Below are 17,731 nucleotides of genomic sequence, written 5' to 3'. Positions count from 1 at the left end.
ATTCCTCCAGCTCTGTTTTTCTTTCTCAAGATTGCTTTGGCTATTTGGGGTCTTTTGTGTTTCCATACAAATTGTGAAATTTTTTGTTCTACTTCTGTGAAAAATGCCAGTGGTAGTTCGTAAGGGATTGCATTGAATCTGTAAATTGCTTTGGGTAGTAGAGTCATTTTCACAATGTTGATTCTTCCAATCCAAGAACATGGTATCTCTCTCCATCTGTTTGTATCATCTTTAATTTCTTTCATCAGTGTCTTATAATTTTCTGCATACAGGTCTTTTGTCTCCTTAGGTAGGTTTATTCCTAGATATTTTATTCTTTTTGTTTCAATGGTAAATGGGAGTGTTTTCTTGATTTTACTTTCAGATTTTTCATCATTAGTGTATAGGAATGCAAGAGATTTCTTGCATTAATTTTGTATCCTGCAACTTTACCAAATTCATTAATTAGCTCTAGTAGTTTTCTGGTAGCATCTTTAGGATTCTCTATGTATAGTATAATGTAATCTACAAACAGTGACAGCTTTACTTCTTCTTTTCTGGTTTGGATTCCTTTTATTTCCTTTCCTTCTCGGATTGCTGTGGCTAAAACTTCCAAAACTATATTGAATAAGAGTGGTGAGAGTGGGCAACCTTGTCTTGTTCCTGATCTTAGTGGAAATGCTTTCAGTTTTTCACCATTGAGGATGATGTTGGCTGTGGGTTTGTCATATATGGCCTTTATTATGTTGAGGAAAGTTCCCTCTATGCCTCCTTTCTGCAGGGTTTTTATCATAAATGGGTGTTGAATTTTGTCGAAAGCTTTCTCTGCATCTATTGAGAAGATCATATGGTTTTTCTCCTTCAATTTGTTAATATGGTTTATCACATTGATTGATTTGCGTATATTGAAGAATCCTTGCATTCCTGGAATAAACCCTACTTGATCATGATGTATGATCCTTTTAATGTGCTGTTGGATTCTGTTTGCTAGTATTTTGTTGAGGATTTTTGCATCTATGTTCATCAGTGATATTGGCCTATAGTTTTCTTTCTTTGTGACATCCTTGTCTGGTTTTGGTATCAAGGTGATAGTGGCCTCGTAGAATGAATTTGGGAGTGTTCCTCCCTCTGCTATATTTTGGAAGAGTTTGAGAAGGATAGGTGTTAGCTCTTCTCTAAATGTTTGATAGAATTCGCCTGTGAAGCCATCTGGTCCTGGGCTTTTGTTTGTTGGAAGATTTTTAATCACAGTCTCAATTTCAGTGCTTGTGATTGGTCTGTTCATCTTTTCTATTTCTTCCTGATTCAGTCTTGGCAGGTTGTGCCTTTCTAAGAATTTGTTCTCTAAGAATTTGTCCATTTCTTCCAGGTTGTCCATTTTATTGGCATAGAGTTGCTTGTAGTAATCTCTCATGATTTTTTGTATTTGTGCAGTGTCAGTTGTTACTTCTCCTTTTTCATTTCTAATTCTATTGACTTGAGTCTTCTCCCTTTTTTTCTTGATGAGTCTGGCTAATGGTTTATCTATTTTGTTTATCTTCTCAAAGAACCAGCTTTTAGTTTTATTGATCTTTGCTATTGTTTCCTTCATGTCTTTTTCATTTATTTCTGATCTGATTTTTATGATTTCTTTCCTTCTGCTAACTTTGGGGTGTTTTTGTTCTTCTTTCTCTAATTGCTTTAGGTGCAAGGTTAGGTTGTTTATTCGAGATGTTTCCTGTTTCTTAAGGTGGGCTTGTATTGCTATAAACTTCCCTCTTAGAACTGCTTTTGCTGCTTCCCATAGGTTTTGGGTCGTCGTGTCTCCATTGTCATTTGTTTCTAGGTATTTTTTTATTTCCTCTTTGATTTCTTCAGTGATCACTTCGTTATTAAGTAGTGTATTGTTTAGCCTTCATGTGTTTGTATTTTTTACAGATCTTTTCCTGTAATTGATATCTAGTCTCATGGCGTTGTGGTCGGAAAAGATACTTGATACAATTTCAGTTTTCTTAAATTTACCAAGGCTTGATTTGTGACCCAAGATATGATCTATCCTGGAGAACGTTCCATGAGCACTTGAGAAAAACGTGTATTCTGTTGTTTTTGGATGGAATGTCCTATAAATATCAATTAAGTTCATCTTGTTTAATGTATCATTTAAAGCTTGTGTTTCCTTATTTATTTTCATTTTGGATGATCTGTCCATTGGTGAAAGTGGGGTGTTAAAGTCCCCTACTATGAATGTGTTACTGTCGATTTCCCCTTTTATGGCTGTTAGTATTTGCCTTATGTATTGAGGTGCTCTATTGTTGGGTGCATAAATATTTACAATTGTTATATCTTCTTCTTGGATCGATCCCTTGATCATTATGTAGTGTCCTTCTTTGTCTCTTCTTATAGTCTTTATTTTAAAGTCTATTTTGTCTGATATGAGAATTGCTACTCCAGCTTCCTTTTGGGTTCCAAATGCATGGAATATCTTTTTCCATCCCCTTACTTTCAGTTTGTATGTGTCTCTAGGTCTGAAGTGGGTATCTTGTAGACAGCATATGTAAGGGTCTTGTTTTTGTATCCATTCAGCCAATCTGTGTCTTTTGGTGGGAGCATTTAGTCTATTTACATTTAAGGTAATTATCAATATGTATGTTCCTATTCCCATTTTCTAAAATGTTTTGGGTTCGTTATTGTAGGTCTTTTCTTTCTCTTGTGTTTCTTGCCTAGAGAAGTTCCTTTAGCATTTGTTGTAAAGCTGGTTTGGTGGTGCTGAACTCTCTCAGCTTTTGCTTGTCTGTAAAGGTTTTAATTTCTCCATCAAATCTGAATGAGATCCTTGCTGGGTAGAGTAATCTTGGTTGCAGGTTCTTCTCCTTCAACACTTTCAATATGTCCTGCCACTCCCTTCTGGCTTGCAGAGTTTCTGCTGAAAGATCAGCTGTTAACCTTATGGGGATTCCCTTGTGTGTTATTTGTTGTTTTTCCCTTGCTGCTTTTAATATGCTTTCTTTGTATTTAATTTTTGACAGTTTGATTAATATGTGTCTTGGCGTATTTCTCCTTGGATTTATCCTGTGTGGGACTCTCTGTGCTTCCTGGACTTGATTAATTGTTTCCTTTCCCATATTAGGGAAGTTTTCAACTATAATCTCTTCAAATATTTTCTCAATCCCTTTCTTTTTCTCTTCTTCTTCTGGAACCCCTATAATTCGAATGTTGGTGCATTTAATGTTGTCCCAGAGGTCTCTGATACTGTCCTCAGTTGTTTTCATTCTTTTTTCTTTATTCTGCTCTGCAGTAGTTATTTCCACTATTTTATCTTCCAGGTCACTTATCCGTTCTTCTGCCTCAGTTATTCTACTATTGATCCCATCTAGAGTATTTTTCATTTCATTTATTGTGTTGTTTATCATTGTTTGTTTCATTTTTCGTTCTTCTGGGTCCTTGTTAAATGTTTCTTGCATTTTGTCTATTCTATTTCCAAGATTTTGGATCATCTTTAGTATCATTATTCTGAATTCTTTTTCAGGTAGACTGCCTATTTCCTCTTCATTTTTTAGGTCTGGTGGGTTTTTATCTTGCTCCTTCATCTGCTGTGTGTTTTTCTGTCTTCTCATTTTGCTTATCTTACTGTGTTTGGGGTCTCCTTTTTGCAGGCTGCAGGTTCGTAGTTCCCGTTGTTTTTGGTGTCTCTCCCCAGTGGCTAAGGTTGGTCCAGTGTGTTGTGTAGGCTTCCTGGTGGATGGGACTAGTGCCTGTGTTCTGGTGGATGAGGCTGGATCTTGTCTCTCTGTGGGCAGGTCCACGTCTGGTGGTGTGTTTTGGGGTGTCTGTGGACTTATGATTTTAGGCAGCCTATCTGCTAATGGGTGGGGTTGTGTTCCTGTCTTGCTAGTTGTTTGGCATAGGATATGCAGCACTGTAGCTTGCTGGTCGTTGAGTGAATCTGGGTGCTGGCGTTGAGATGGAGATCTCTGGGAGATTTTCGCCGTTTGATATTATGTGGAGCTGGGAGGTCTCTTGTGGACCAGTGTCCTGAAGTTGGCTCTCCCACCTCAGAGGCACAGCACTGACTCCTGGCTGCAGCACCAAGAGCCTTTCATCCACATGGCTCAGAATAAAAGGGAGAAAAAGTAGAAAGAACGAATTAGTAGAAGTAGGAAGAAAGAAAGAAAGAAAGGAGGAAAGGAAGGAAGGAAGAAAAAAGAAGGAAAGAAGGAAAGAGGGAAAGAAGGAAAGAAAGAAAGGAGGGAGGGAGGGAGGGACAGTGGGAGGGAGGAAGGAAGGAAGGAGGGAAGGAAGGAAAAAAGAAAGAAGATAAAGTAAAATAAAATAAAGTAAAATATAATAAAGTTATTAAATTAAAAAATAATTTTTAAGAAAAAAAACGGACGGATAGAAACTTAGGACAAATGGTGGAAGCAAAGCTATACAGACAAAATCTCACACAGAAGCATACACATACACACTCACAAAAAGAGTAAAAGGGGAAAAAATCATAAATATTGCTCTCAAAGTCCACCTCCTCAATTTGGGATGATTCGTTGTCTATAGGAGGGAAGGAAGGAAGGAAGGAAGAAAGGAAGGAAGGAGGGAAGATAAAATAAAATAATTAAAACTAATTATTAAGAAAATAAATTTTAAAAATAAAACAAAAACGGATGGATAGAACCCTAGGACAAATGGTGGAAGCAAAGCTATACAGAGAAAATCTCACACAGAAGCATATATATACACACTCACAAAAAGAGGAAAAGGGGAAAAAAATCGTAAATCTTGCTCTCAAAGTCCGCCTTCTCAATTTGGGATGACTCGTTGTCTATTCAGGTATTCCACAGATGCAGGGTACATCAAGTTGATTGTGGAGCTTTAATCCGCTGCTTCTGAGGCTGCTTGGAGAGATTTCCCTTTCTCTTCTTTGTTCTCACAGCTCCTAGGGGCTCAGCTTTGGATTTGGCCCCGCCTCTGCGTGTAGGTCGCTGGAGGGCGTCTGTTTCTTGCTCAGACAGGACGGGGTTAAAGGAGCCGCTGATTCGGGGGCTCTGGCTCACTCAGGCCGGGGGGGAGGGAGGGGCATGGAGTGCGGGGCGGGCCTGTGGCGGCAGAGGCCGGCGTGACGTTGCACCAGCCTGAGGCCCACCGTGCGTTCTCCCGGGGAAGTTTCCCAGGATCCCGGGACCCTGGCAGTGGCGGGCTGCACAGGCTCCCCGGAAGAGGGGTGTGGATAGTGACCTGTGCTCGCACACAGGCCCCTTGGTGGCGGCAGCAGCCTTAGCGTCTCCCGCCCGTTTCTGGGGTCCGCGCTTTTAGCCGCGGCTCGCACCCGTCTCTGGGGTCCGTGCTTTTAGCCGCGGCTCGCGCCCGTCTCTGGAGCTCCTTTAAGCAGCGCTCTTAATCCCCTCTCTTCGCGCACCAGGAAACAAATAGGTAAGAAAAAGTCTCTTGCCTCTTCGGCAGGTCCAGACTTTTCCCCGGACTCCCTACTGGCTAGCCGTGGTGCACTAACCCCCTGCAGGCTGTGTTCACGCCGCCAACCCCAGTCCTCTCTCTGCGCTCCGACCAAAGCCCGAGCCTCAGCTCGCAGCCCCGCCCGCCCCGGTGGATGAGCAGACAAGCCTCTTGGGCTGGTGAGTGCCGGTCGGCACCGATCCTCCGTGCAGGAATCTCTCTGCTTTGCCCTCCGCACCCCTGTTGCTGTGCTCTCCTCCGCGGCACCGAAGCTCCCTACTGCGCCACCCGCAGTCTTCGCCCGCGAAGGGGCTTCCTAGTGTGTGGAAACCTTTCCTCCTTCACCCCCCTCCCACTGGTACAGGTCCCGTCCCTATTCTTTTGTCTCTGTTTTTTCTTTTGCCCTACCCAGGTATGTGGGGAGTTTCTTGCCTTTTGGGAGGTGTGAGGTCTTCTGCCAGCATTCAGTAGGTATTCTGTAGGAGTTGCTCCACGTTTAGATGTATTTCTGGTGTATCTGTGGGGAGGAAGGTGATCTCCGCGTCTTAATCTTCCGCCATCTTCTCCTCCAGCCTCTATCCCTTCACTTCTGAAGGACATCTTGATTTCTTCTAAGTCTTGGCAGTTCTGAATAAACATCCTACTGTAAACATTCTGGTGCAGGTTTTTTTGTGTGGACGTAAGTTTTCAGCTTCTTCGGGTAAATACCAAGGAACATGATTGATGGGTAGTATGGAAAGAGTATGTTAAGTTGTATAAGAAGTAACCAGGATTTCTTCCAAAGTGGAAGAAGTGCATTCTCACTGGCAATGAATGAGCGTTCCCGTTGCTCCACATCTTCGCCAGACTTTGGTGTTGCCAGGGTTCCAGATTTGGGCCATTCTGCTAAGTGTGTGATGGTGTCTCGTTTTTTTTTTTTTTTTTTTTTGCGGTACGCGGGCCTCTCACTGTTGTGGCCTCGCCCATTGCGGAGCACAGGCTCCGGACGCGCAGGCTCAGCGGCCATGGCTCACGGGCCCAGCCGCTCTGCAGCATGTGGGATCCTCCCGGACCGGGGCATGAACCCGTGTCCCCTGCATCGGCAGGCGGACTCTCAACCACTGCGCCACCAGGGAAGCCCTCTCCTTGTTGTTTTAACTTGCATTTCCCCACTGACAGATGACATGGAGCATCTTTTCGTGTGCTTACTTGCCATCTGTATATCTTTGGTGAGGTCTCTGTTAAGGTCTTTGGTCCATTTTTAAATTTAGCAACCTGTGAACCAAGACTATGATAGGAGTGAGGGAGGGGTGAGGATGATATTAAGGATGTTTCGGGAGACAAAGTTGACAGGGCCCGGTGCCTGAGTGGCTGAAACCGCTGAGGGCTAAGAAGGAGTGAAGTATGAGACTCGAGTCTCTGGCCACAGTGAATGGATGGATAGTGGCACTTCCGGGAGGAAGAGGGGGGCACAGGTACAAAATTCATCAGACGATGAGGAAGAAAGTGAGTCTGGGTGTCTATGAGACACCTGAGCAGAGATGTCCCCTCTCCTGTCCAGTTCACATTCAGTTGCTCATCTTCTCCCAAAGTAGCTGGTGCCACTGTGGGGCAGCTCTCACTCTATGGAGTTGTTTACGCTTTGATGCAAAACCTGCATCCCTATGATTCACACCTTACTTCTGTTGTGTGGCTCCATTAATCAGTGAGAAGTCTCCAACCTTTATTTAATTCTTCACAGTAAAGTCTTCCTTCCCGCCGCAGCCTCCAAAAAGTAAGCCTGCAAAGTTGCTTTATGAAATGTTTGTTTGTTCTGTCTGGTGTGGTCACTCCTGCCCTCTAGCGGCTGTTGGTGGGGCAGCATGGGGCTGAGCGCTCGACTGGCCTGCTGGATTCTATCCCAGAAGGATTCTATCCCAGGGTCTTCCTGACTTTCTGTTCCCACTGCCTTCTTTCCAGAATCCCCCTTATCCTCACCTTGTCCCACCATCAAATTAAGTTTTTCATTGAAGAGATATCCAGTGTCTAGTGGCACAGGAAGTCAGTGGCTCACAGGACAGGAACACACCCTAGAAATCACATAATCCAACTCCCTTCTTTTATATGTAAGGACCCAAGTGATTGTAACAGCCTCCTAACTTGTCTGGCTGCTTCCACGCACTTGCTCTACAGTCTGTTTTCCGCACAGTGGCCAGGCAGACCAGATGACGTCTCTCTGCTTATAACCATCCAATGGCTTACTTTTCACACTTGGAATAAAATCAGAATTATTTTCAGGTTGGCCCTTCATGATCTGGCCTCTATCTACTTCGCTAAACATTTTTTTACAAAAAAAATCTCTTATTTTCTGACTGAGCTGGCCTTCCTTCTGTTCATCAAATGTGCCTGACTCTTTCCTACCTCAGGGCCTTTGTGTATGTTCTTCCCTTTCTCCTCACCCTTACATCTCAGCTTAAAGGTCACTTCCTCAGAGAGGCCTTCCCTGACCCTCCCCCCATGTTAATCTCTACAACAGCGCTCTGTGTATTGCCACAGTCCATGAGTATTTCTCCATTATCTGCTTCCCTTAACAGACTGTAAGCTCCCCTGGGGCCTGCAGTGGGAGAAATTATAGGAGGAGCCTTTGACGAACATTGGAGTTGGTCAAAAGATAATGAGGTGATTCTTCTGAAGGCGGGGAATTCCCACCAGTGTAAGGTCGACCAGAGTTCCTAAAGAAGGGATTATTAAATAATCTCTAAGGTCCCTTTAACTCTAATAGTTTGTTAACTTTTTTATCCCATATTTGAAGATGGAAGAGGTTCAGATCCAATAATAGCTCAGTAACTTGTGTTGGAGTAACCCTCTCATAGATGATAACTATAAACTTTGGGTAAAGTATTTAAAAGAATCTATTTGAGGTTCCTGGAGAGAAACAGAAAGTAGGTGGAATCTGGAGTGGATTTAACCCTTGAAAGAAGGGAGCGGCACCCACCAAGTGAGATTCACATCGATGTGGCTCTTCCCTTGAAAGCAAAAAGCAGAAAGCTGCAGTTTTATTGTTTTGACAAGTAGCAGAGTACAGGCTAATAGAGTGGCTGGAAAATGAGGAAATCTAAAGAGATACCCCAAATCCGTGCTCCCAGTAAGATCCGCTGACGCCTCTGTGAAAACTGTATTCCAGTTCAACCCCTCCTTCAGCCCATGTGTGCTTTTCACGCTTGCACACAGCTGTTAATCATGGAGACACTCTCCAATAAACTTTCTGCTTCCAAATCATCCTGGCAGAGTCAGCGTCCTGGGGAACTTGACTTAACAACGATCTAATTGATGTTACAGAGCATTGTACCCAGCAACTGCAAAATACATGTTCTTTTCAAGTGCAAATGAAACATTCATCAAGATAGACCATGTTGAACCATAAAATTAATCTCAGTGGATGTCAAAGATGTTGAAGGATTAAAACATTATAGACTATGTTCAATAATCATAACAGAATCATATTAAAAGCAATAACAATAAAATATCTGAAAGAGCACTGGAGTTTGAAAGTTAAAGATATGTTTAAATAACACATAGGTCAAAAAGAATTAGAAAGAAATAAGAATAATTTGAGTTGAATGACAGTGTAAATACAACATGTCAGATTTCTGCATTCAGCTGAAGTAGTGCATAGAGGGAAATGCATTGCTTTAAATGCTTATATTAGAAAAGAAGAAAGGTTTAAAATTAATGATCTACATTTCCATCTTAAGAGTATAGAAAAAAGCCTTAAACCCAATGTGAGAAGAAGCGAGGAGGTAATAAAAAGCAGATACAGGTGAAATAGAAAACAAATAATAGAGAAAATAGAAAAAGCTGTAAGTTGTTTCTTTAAAAGATTAATAAAATTTATAAATTCCTAACACAGATTAATCAAAAAGAGAGAAAAAGCAAATTACTAGTATCAGGAATGTCACAGGAAATTACTACAGCCCCTGCAGAAAATGAAAGGTTAGTAAAGAAATATTATGAACAACTTTATGCCATTACATTTCACAACTAAGATGAAATGGACAAATTGCTTGAAATCGCATATTGCCAATATTGAAATAACAAGAAACAGAGAATACGAATACATTTATAAAAGAGGTTGAGATAATTATTAGAAACTTTCCAACAAAGAAAAAAATCAGCCCCAGATGACTTCACTGTTGAATTCTGCCAATAATTTAAGGAAAAAACCCCAATATTACACAAACTCTTTCAGAAAACAGGAAAGGTGGGAACACTTCTCAATATATTTTGTGAGGTCAATATTATCCTGATACCAAAGCCTGGCAAAGACATTGACAAAAAAGAAAATCAGAGACCGGTATTTCTCATGAACATGGACATAAAAAATCCTCAACAAAATATTCTCAGGTTGAATCCAGCATTATATAAAAAAGGTAATTCACTATGACTAAGTGGGATTTATCCTGGGAATGCAAGTTTGATTTAACATTTGAAAATCAATTAATGTAATTCATCACATTAAGCAAATAAATGATTTTTAAAAACATAATCCTCTCAATTGATTTAGAAAATCACTTGGCAGATTCAACATCCATTCATGATAAAAACTCTCAGCCAACTAAGACTACAAGGGAACTGTCCCAATCTGATAAAATGCATTTATGAAAAAACCCATAGCTAATAGCATTGTGTTAACATGAGATATTGAACATTTTCCCCCTAAAATTGGGAACAAGATAAATTGTCTACTTTCATTATTTGTATTCAGTAGTGGAAGGACTAGCAACTGTAATAAGAGAAGTAAAAGATTGGAATGGGGGGAGTAAACATGTCTTTATTTGTAGATGGCATGATTGTTTAAATGGAAATCTTAAGAATCTGTAAACAATCATGAAAAACAGTAATTGAATTTATCAGGTCACTATATTGATAATAATTGGCAAATATATGATGTTGGCAGCAAACAAATGGAAAATAAAACTTAGAAAAGAGAGTATTTATAATACCATCCAAAAAAGCCCAAAAGAAATTGTTAGGAATCAGCTTTAAAAAATGGGTGCAATACCTCTATATTGAAAATCACAAGACATTTCTGAGAGAAACTAAAGAAGATTTAATACGTAGAGAGCTGTAACATGTTCATGAGGTGGAAAATTCAATAGTGTTGAGATGTCAGTTCTACCCAAACTGAGCTAGATTCTACATAATCCCAAACAATATCCCAACAGACGTTTTTGTACAACTTGACTTTAAAATGTACATAAAAGTAGGGCCTAGAATACTCAAAACAATCTTGTGAAAGCAAATATAGGTTGGAGGACTCTACCTGATTTAAAGACTTCCTATAAAGCCACAGTTATCAAGACAGTGTAAGGATAACAGATCAATGGAGCATAATAAAAAGTCCAGAAATAGATAACATGCAGTCAACTGGTGCCAACAAAGCCACCAAAATAATTCATTTGGGAAAAATATTTTCATAAATGGTGCTGGAAAACTGGATAAATGAACCTCTCCTCACACTCAAAAATCAAGTTTTAATGGACTGTGGACCTAAACAGAAAAGCTAAAACTATAAAGCAGAAGAAATTACAACACGATATCATCGTGATCATGGGGTTGGCAAAGATTTTTAAAAGCAGACACAGAAAGGACTAAATGCAAAAGAAAAACTTGGTAACCTGGACTTCATAAAAATTTTAAATTTCTGTTTATAAAAAGATATTCAGATAGACGTAATAGATGTCATATATGTACATATAAATGTGTATACATATGCACATATATACATAATTTTTGTATGTATAGGTAAAATACTCCTAATAACAAAAATATGGAAGTGTGGTCTCATCCTGTGGTATAATTTTTTTTTTCCATTGGGATGTTTTTATCTCGAGTAACAATTCACTTTTTTGTAAGAGTTATTTCATTCTGCCAGACTTATACTCATGATGGAAATGAAATGGTAAGCCAAAGACTGAGCGAAAATGTTCACAATATACATATCTGACAAAATACTTATATCCAGAATGTGTAAAGAACTCCTAAAAATAAATTAAAAATGTAAACAACCCATTTTCCAAATGGGACAGAGACTTGAACAGACACTTCACCAAAGAAGGTATATCGATGGCCAGTAAACCCATGATAGTTGCTTATCCTCATTAGGTGTCAGAGAAAATAAAAACACCATGAGTGGGGCTTCCCTGGTGGCGCAGTGGTTGAGAGTCCGCCTGCCGATACAGGGGACACGGGTTCGTGCCCCAGTCCGGGAAGATCCCACATGCCGTGGAGCGGCTGGGCCCGTGAGCTGTGGCCGCTGAGCCTGCGCGTCCGGAGCCTGTGCTCCGCAATGGGAGAGGCCACAACAATGAGAGGCCCGCGTACCGCAAAAAACAAGAAAAAAACAAAACACCATGAGATCCTGTTTTACACCCACTAAAACGGCTAAGATTAAAAAGATGGACAACAGCCAAAGGTTGGTAAGGATTTGGAGCAACTAGAACTCAGATAAAAGGTGCAAAATAGCACAACCGCTATGGGAAGCTTTTGGACAGTTTCTTAAAAAATTAAACATGTGCCTACCCTATGACCTAACAAATTAACTTCTAGGTATTTTCCCAAAGAAAAAGTGAATCTCTCAATCAACCTTTCTCTCTGTCTCTGTCTCTCCTTGCCCCTCCATCTCCCCCTCTCTCTCTCCACAAAATTACTTAAATAAAACATCCTAAGAGCAGTTCTATTCAGAATACCTCCCAAACTGGAAACATTTCAAACATCCTTCAACAAGAGAATGTAGTAACAATTTGTGGTTTATTCATCCAGCAGAACACTACTCAGTGGTAAAAAACAGAATGACTCTTGATACGTACAATATAGCTGAGTCTTGAAACCATTATGTTGAGGGAAAGAAGCTGTTCATAAAAGAATAATACACAATCACATTTATATAAAGTTCAGGAATAGCTAAAATTAATATACGATGACAGACATCAGCAGAGCATTTGTCTATGTGGACGTGTGGATTGACCAGAAGGGGACACAGGAGAATTTCCTGACGTGAATGGAGTATACTAAATCTTCTGCCAGTGTATACATTTATTAAAACTCCAAGAATTGTATACTTACGGACTATGCATCTCACTCTAAGTAAATTTTACCTCAACAAAAATATAAAATAATCTTAACAAAAAATATAGGTGGGGTTGAATTGCATGATATAAACAATCATTTTTCTCAATGAGCTATTTTGATCTCACATGAACAGTTTGGTTTTTTAAAACTTAACTGTATTCTGTTCAGAAAGGAATGCATTTGTTTATTAATCTGCTGGGGCTGCCACAACAAAACACCACAGACTGGCTTAAACAACAGAAATTTATTTTTTCACAGCTCTAGAGGCTGGAAGTCTGAGATCAGGGTACCAGCATGGTTGGTGTCTGGCGAGAGCTCTTATGCTAGCTTGTAGACTGTTGCGTTCTCCCTGTCTCCTCACATGGTGGATAGAGACAGAGCAAGCTCTCTGGTGTCTCTTTTTATGAGGACGTTAATGCCATCATGAGAGCACCACCCTCATGGCCTCATCTAACCCTATTACCTCCCAAAGGACCCCTCTCCAAATACCAGCACATTGCTGATGAGGGCTTCAACATATGCATTTGAAGGACACAATTCAGTTTGCAGCTGTAAGTATTCTAGAAAATCTGGAAAACATAGGTAAGTGGAAAGAAAAAGAAAAAACAAAAAACCCTGTAGTCGCATTACCCAAATATAGTCACTTAACATTTTGATGTCTTCTTCTTTCCAAAGTTTTATTATTTCAACTTTTATGTGGTTGTAGTCATTCTGCACCTATAATCTTGTATCATGATCTTTTAAATTACAACATAAAATTTTTTCTATGTTACTAAAATCCCTTTTTAAATACCTCTTTTTAATAGCCACAAAAGGTTCTGCTGAATGACTGTGCTGCAGTTTACATGTTCATTATCTTGTGGTCAGATGTTGAGATACTTGCCAGTATTTTGCTAGTGTAAATAATGCTGTGATAAATACATTTGTACAAGAGGCTTTTTCTGTAACTCGGATTTCATTCTTGGGGTAGAATTCCAGAAAATGGAAATTGTAGGTTAAAAGGGTATGGTCTAATTAGATGTCGCCAAATGCCTTGCCAGAAAGATGTCCCACTTTGCACTGCCCCCAGCAGCAGGGCAGGAAGGGGCATCATCTGTTTGCTCTTAAGGGGCTGAGGTCATTTCCACTAATGTGTTTGTTGGCCTGTTTCCATAGGTAGAAAAAGACAGCAGCAGCCGACTTGCGTGGGACTCCCCTGGCTCTTGTGCCTGAGACCCTACCACTCCCTCTGCCTGGCAGCCTGTGTTTTGGGCCTCACCGAGACAGTCTGAGTAGGAACAAGCCATCTCATCATTCACAGCCATGAATTTCCTCCGGCGACGCCTCTCTGACAGCAGCTTTGTGGCCAACCTGCCGAACGGCTACATGACAGACCTCCAGCGCCCAGACAGCTCCACCAGCTCCCCTGCATCCCCAGCCATGGAGAGGAGGCACCCCCAGCCCCTGGCAGCCTCCTTCTCCTCTCCAGGATCCAGCCTTTTTAGCTCATTCTCCAGTGCCATGAAGCAGACCTCACAGGCCCCCTTGGGGCCGATGGAGTCTCCAGGTCCCTCCACGCCTGTTGTTCAAAGGCCCAGGATCCTGCTGGTGATCGATGATGCCCACACAGACTGGTAAGCGGGACTCTGCAGGTGCCCCCTCCCCAGGGGCAGGAGAGGAGATGGGGCTTATCTCCCTCGTGGGGAAGAGAGAGGGGAAGAGCTGTGAGAGGCTCTGTGGTATCAGAGATTGGCAGGAGGGAAGGCCACTAATGCCAAGCACCATGGCAGCTACTTTGTGCCACGCTCTGTCCAAAGGGCTTTGTATTTAAGGTCTGAAATCTCTCACCTGCAAATCCAAAATCCAAAAAGCTCTGAAACCTAGAAAATAGTTTATAACCCATTTGGCAACAAAACCTGATCTGAAGGAAAGTTAGACTGTAATAGTCTTCATGGGGCCACTCACCGTGCTTGTTCATATGATTTGCTGCAGACATCGTAATACATTTGATATGGGGTACTGCCCAGAGCTCACTGGAAGTATTATATAGTATATGGTATATGCACTGTATTACTTTTCTAAAAATGGAAAACTTAAAACCTGCAGTAACTCTGGCAAGTTGCTTGACCTCGTTCGGCTTCAGCCATCCTCTCTCATTGAATGGGGTTGCTGTGAGGGTAAAAGAAACCAACAAAGGCCCACAGTCCTTATCTGAAACACTTGGGAACAGAGTGTCTGAGTTTGCATCCCTACTCTTTCATGTACTGGCAGTTTTGTTCCAGAACCTGTCCTCTTAACAGCAAAGGTAGGCAGAAATGACAACCCTTCCAGTCTCTTCCCAGGTATGCCCCGCCCCGATAGATGGTAAGCATCCTGGGGGGCAGAGACTGGACACATGTGTCAAGGTTATTGCAGCAGTAGTTCCACAGGTAGTTACTGAGCACTGACTGAGTGCAAATAACAGTCTTAGGTACTCAGGTAAGTAATGAACAGGCCCTGCACACATGGAACTGCAGGTAGAAAAGAGGTCTCTACTCCAAATTTTTGGTAGACAGATATGATAAATATTATCATTCCAGTTGGAGACATAGAATTTGCAGTCCAGGAAGTAAACCCAAATGTGGAGACATAGAAGCACACCATCCAGGGCAATTCTGACAGTGGACCCATGGATGCCATGGGAGCTGGAGGGCAAGGTTTTCTGCATGCATCTCCAAAAGCTGCCACAAAGTAGGCATCCAGTAAATATGTATTAAATGAATAAATTAATGTATTCAGTTCCCTTAGCATGCCAGGTGCTCTGTTATTCTGTCACGGATGTGTGCACTCACATTCATTCCTTGAGGAGTTAACTCAGGTTGGGAATGGTTGAGCCTATACTTTGGAGTGGGAGATATTTATAGTTTTTAGCGTATTCAATACAGTCAACATTAAAGCATGTCCAGCAGGTTCAGACATTAGCCGTTATTTTCCTGCGAAGAAATCACTTCATCTTAACCAGGGTAGTCATGTGCCTTGCCTCTGTTCTGACCCAGTCTGAATTGTCTTCAATGATGCTGCTTGCTTGAAGGGTCTTATATGAAGCCTTGTTCATCTCTGCTTATGCTCTTACGTAAAGCATCATATTTAGGTTCTGAGCCAAGGGGTTGATTTCTGCAGAGGTGTTGCTTCCATGCACTCTCGCCTGTGCAATCCTGCTGCCTATCTGCCTGGTAATCAAAATGCATACATGGCCTTTGCAGTCCTCTGTTTCTCTTTAACCCAATTTGACCTTGATTTTGAGTGTTCTCTGCCGACTGTGTTATCCCTGGTTCAGTCAGGGATAACATGGTATGGTGATGGGGGGTATTTGTCTAAAAAGTTGCTTCCTGTGTGGAGGCTGACCTAATAAATGGCAGCATGGTGCAGTGGTTAAGAACTCAGACTTCAGAGCTGTCTGGATTCAAATCTCTACCCCATAATAGCTATATGACCTTTGAATGTTAACTGCATCTAAATGGGAATAAAATGGTACCTACCTGTAGAGTTAATATATGTAAGTACGGTTAAAATCTGAGTTACTATAGAAGTGTTTGGGATGTGTCTAGTAGACAGTAAGTGCTATTTAAGTGTGTATTATTATTGCAGACTATTGTCACCTTCTGTGCAATATTAATCATCTTGACAGCAGCTCCTGTAGGCATGCCTATTTAATTTCTTTATGCCCAATATTAGGCAGAGTGGATTAGGATTTACCCCTGTTGTACTAAGGTTTTCTAATGATCACTCTTCCCTGCTAGCTCTCAGATGATCAAGTTGGGTCTTATTAATTAATCTCTGTCCCCCACAGTGCCCATATGTTGTGTAGTGTAGTGTAGGCGCACAGTGAATGAGATTGAAATGCCATGAATAGCCTCAGCCAAGTAACATCTAAATTTTGACTTTGGTCCTCAATCTCTCTAATCCACAGGCAAGACCAATGTGTGAATGTTAGGCTGTGCACCCTGGTGGGGGACACAATTTTTGGCCAGAGGAATTTCTTCCAGTCTGTTTCAGTCACGCTTCATATGCCCACAGGTTAATTAGGTCTTGAGAACAGCAGTCCTTTTCTTGCCTCTCAGTGGTTAAAAAAGTGGAAAGGTGAGAAACTGAGACTCATTATGTCACCTGGAAGTTGGCTCTGCACTCATTGGATGTTTGTGACAGAGACTTCCTACCCGCACGTAACAGCTTCTCCTATAGAACTCCATCCTAGATCCTTTAAGAACTTGCAGGCCTTTCCAAATACATTCCCAGCTTCCCATATTGATGCTGGCTGCCTTCACCCCAATCCTTCACTGCAGAGTTCCCAAAGGATGCCTGTCCGCCTGATACCAGGAGTGGCCAGGCGGTGGCGGGCCAGCCCCACTGTCCCTGGGTGGCTTTGGCAGAGCCTTGCTGCCTGGGGTCAGCCCTCTGCCCAGCCCCTCCTTCATTGTGCAGACTGTTTCCTGAGAGGAAGAGGCTGTTGAAGGGGGAGAAGCCAGCTCACACAGCCCCTTTCTTCCTCCTTTGAGATGGTAATGAGTGGGGAGAAGATCCACCGTCTGGACTGAGAGTGAATCCACCAGGAACAATGTGGCTCCCTTTTCTTCCTTGTCAGCCCCAGTTCCTTCTCTCTGTCATCGCTTTCCAGGTCCAGGACCCTGCTGCAGAGTCAGGTTTCCTCGTGGGTGAGAGAGTTGCAGGAACCTCCCACTCTTGCTTCCTGACAGGCCAGCTTGCATACTCTCCGAACCAGCCTGGGCCCCCCAAGGATGATCTGATACCTGGCCAGTGAACGGGGGAAGGGGCGTGAGGTGGTGAGGGGAGGACTTTTCATCTTCTGAGGAGACACAGAGGGTCCCAAAGCCACCTTTGCTGGGAAGAAGGACTCATGGCCGAGCATTTTAAGATCCCACCAGCTTTTGGGGTTGCCCCAGAGGTGAGCCTGGCTACATCAAGGATGTTGGGGAGCTTTGGACCAGGATCACACCCCAATAAGGTCTGGCTCAGTAGTAGGTCTGAACTAAAGCTGGTGCTGTCCGCTGGGATGATGGGAGATCAGTCAGCCTTGAGAACCACAAGGGAAAGGAGAAATAAAACAAAAGCATTTCAAGCTCAGTTTTCTTCAGCCCTACTTGCGTAGAATTTTCCAACAGTTTCACTGGTCTCAGGCCTCTAGGCTTGACCTCACCTCCTGGTTACCTTTCATGTTACCACCAAAGTATCATCTTTCTGAAAATACAATCTGATCAGTTTG

The 17,731-nt window shown here is 42.1% G+C and overlaps 1 protein-coding gene across 3 annotated transcripts in view; it reads left to right on the top strand.

The window, feature by feature from the left end:
* Positions 1–17,731, top strand: part of SYN3 (synapsin III) — a 458,022-nt gene that overhangs the window by 30,384 nt on the left and 409,907 nt on the right. For all 3 annotated transcript variants that reach the window (XR_010932585.1, XM_067697868.1, XM_067697869.1), the window contains exon 2: positions 13,648–14,105. Coding sequence is in view for 2 of the 3 variants with exons in the window: in XM_067697868.1 (XP_067553969.1) it covers positions 13,795–14,105 (311 nt within the window). In the remaining variant the exon portion in view is untranslated. The remainder of the gene's footprint in view (positions 1–13,647; positions 14,106–17,731) is intronic.

Source organism: Pseudorca crassidens, chromosome 11, assembly GCF_039906515.1.
Source record: "Pseudorca crassidens isolate mPseCra1 chromosome 11, mPseCra1.hap1, whole genome shotgun sequence".
Taxonomy (NCBI): Eukaryota; Metazoa; Chordata; class Mammalia; order Artiodactyla; family Delphinidae; genus Pseudorca; species Pseudorca crassidens.
This window is presented reverse-complemented; position numbering and strand designations above follow the sequence as displayed.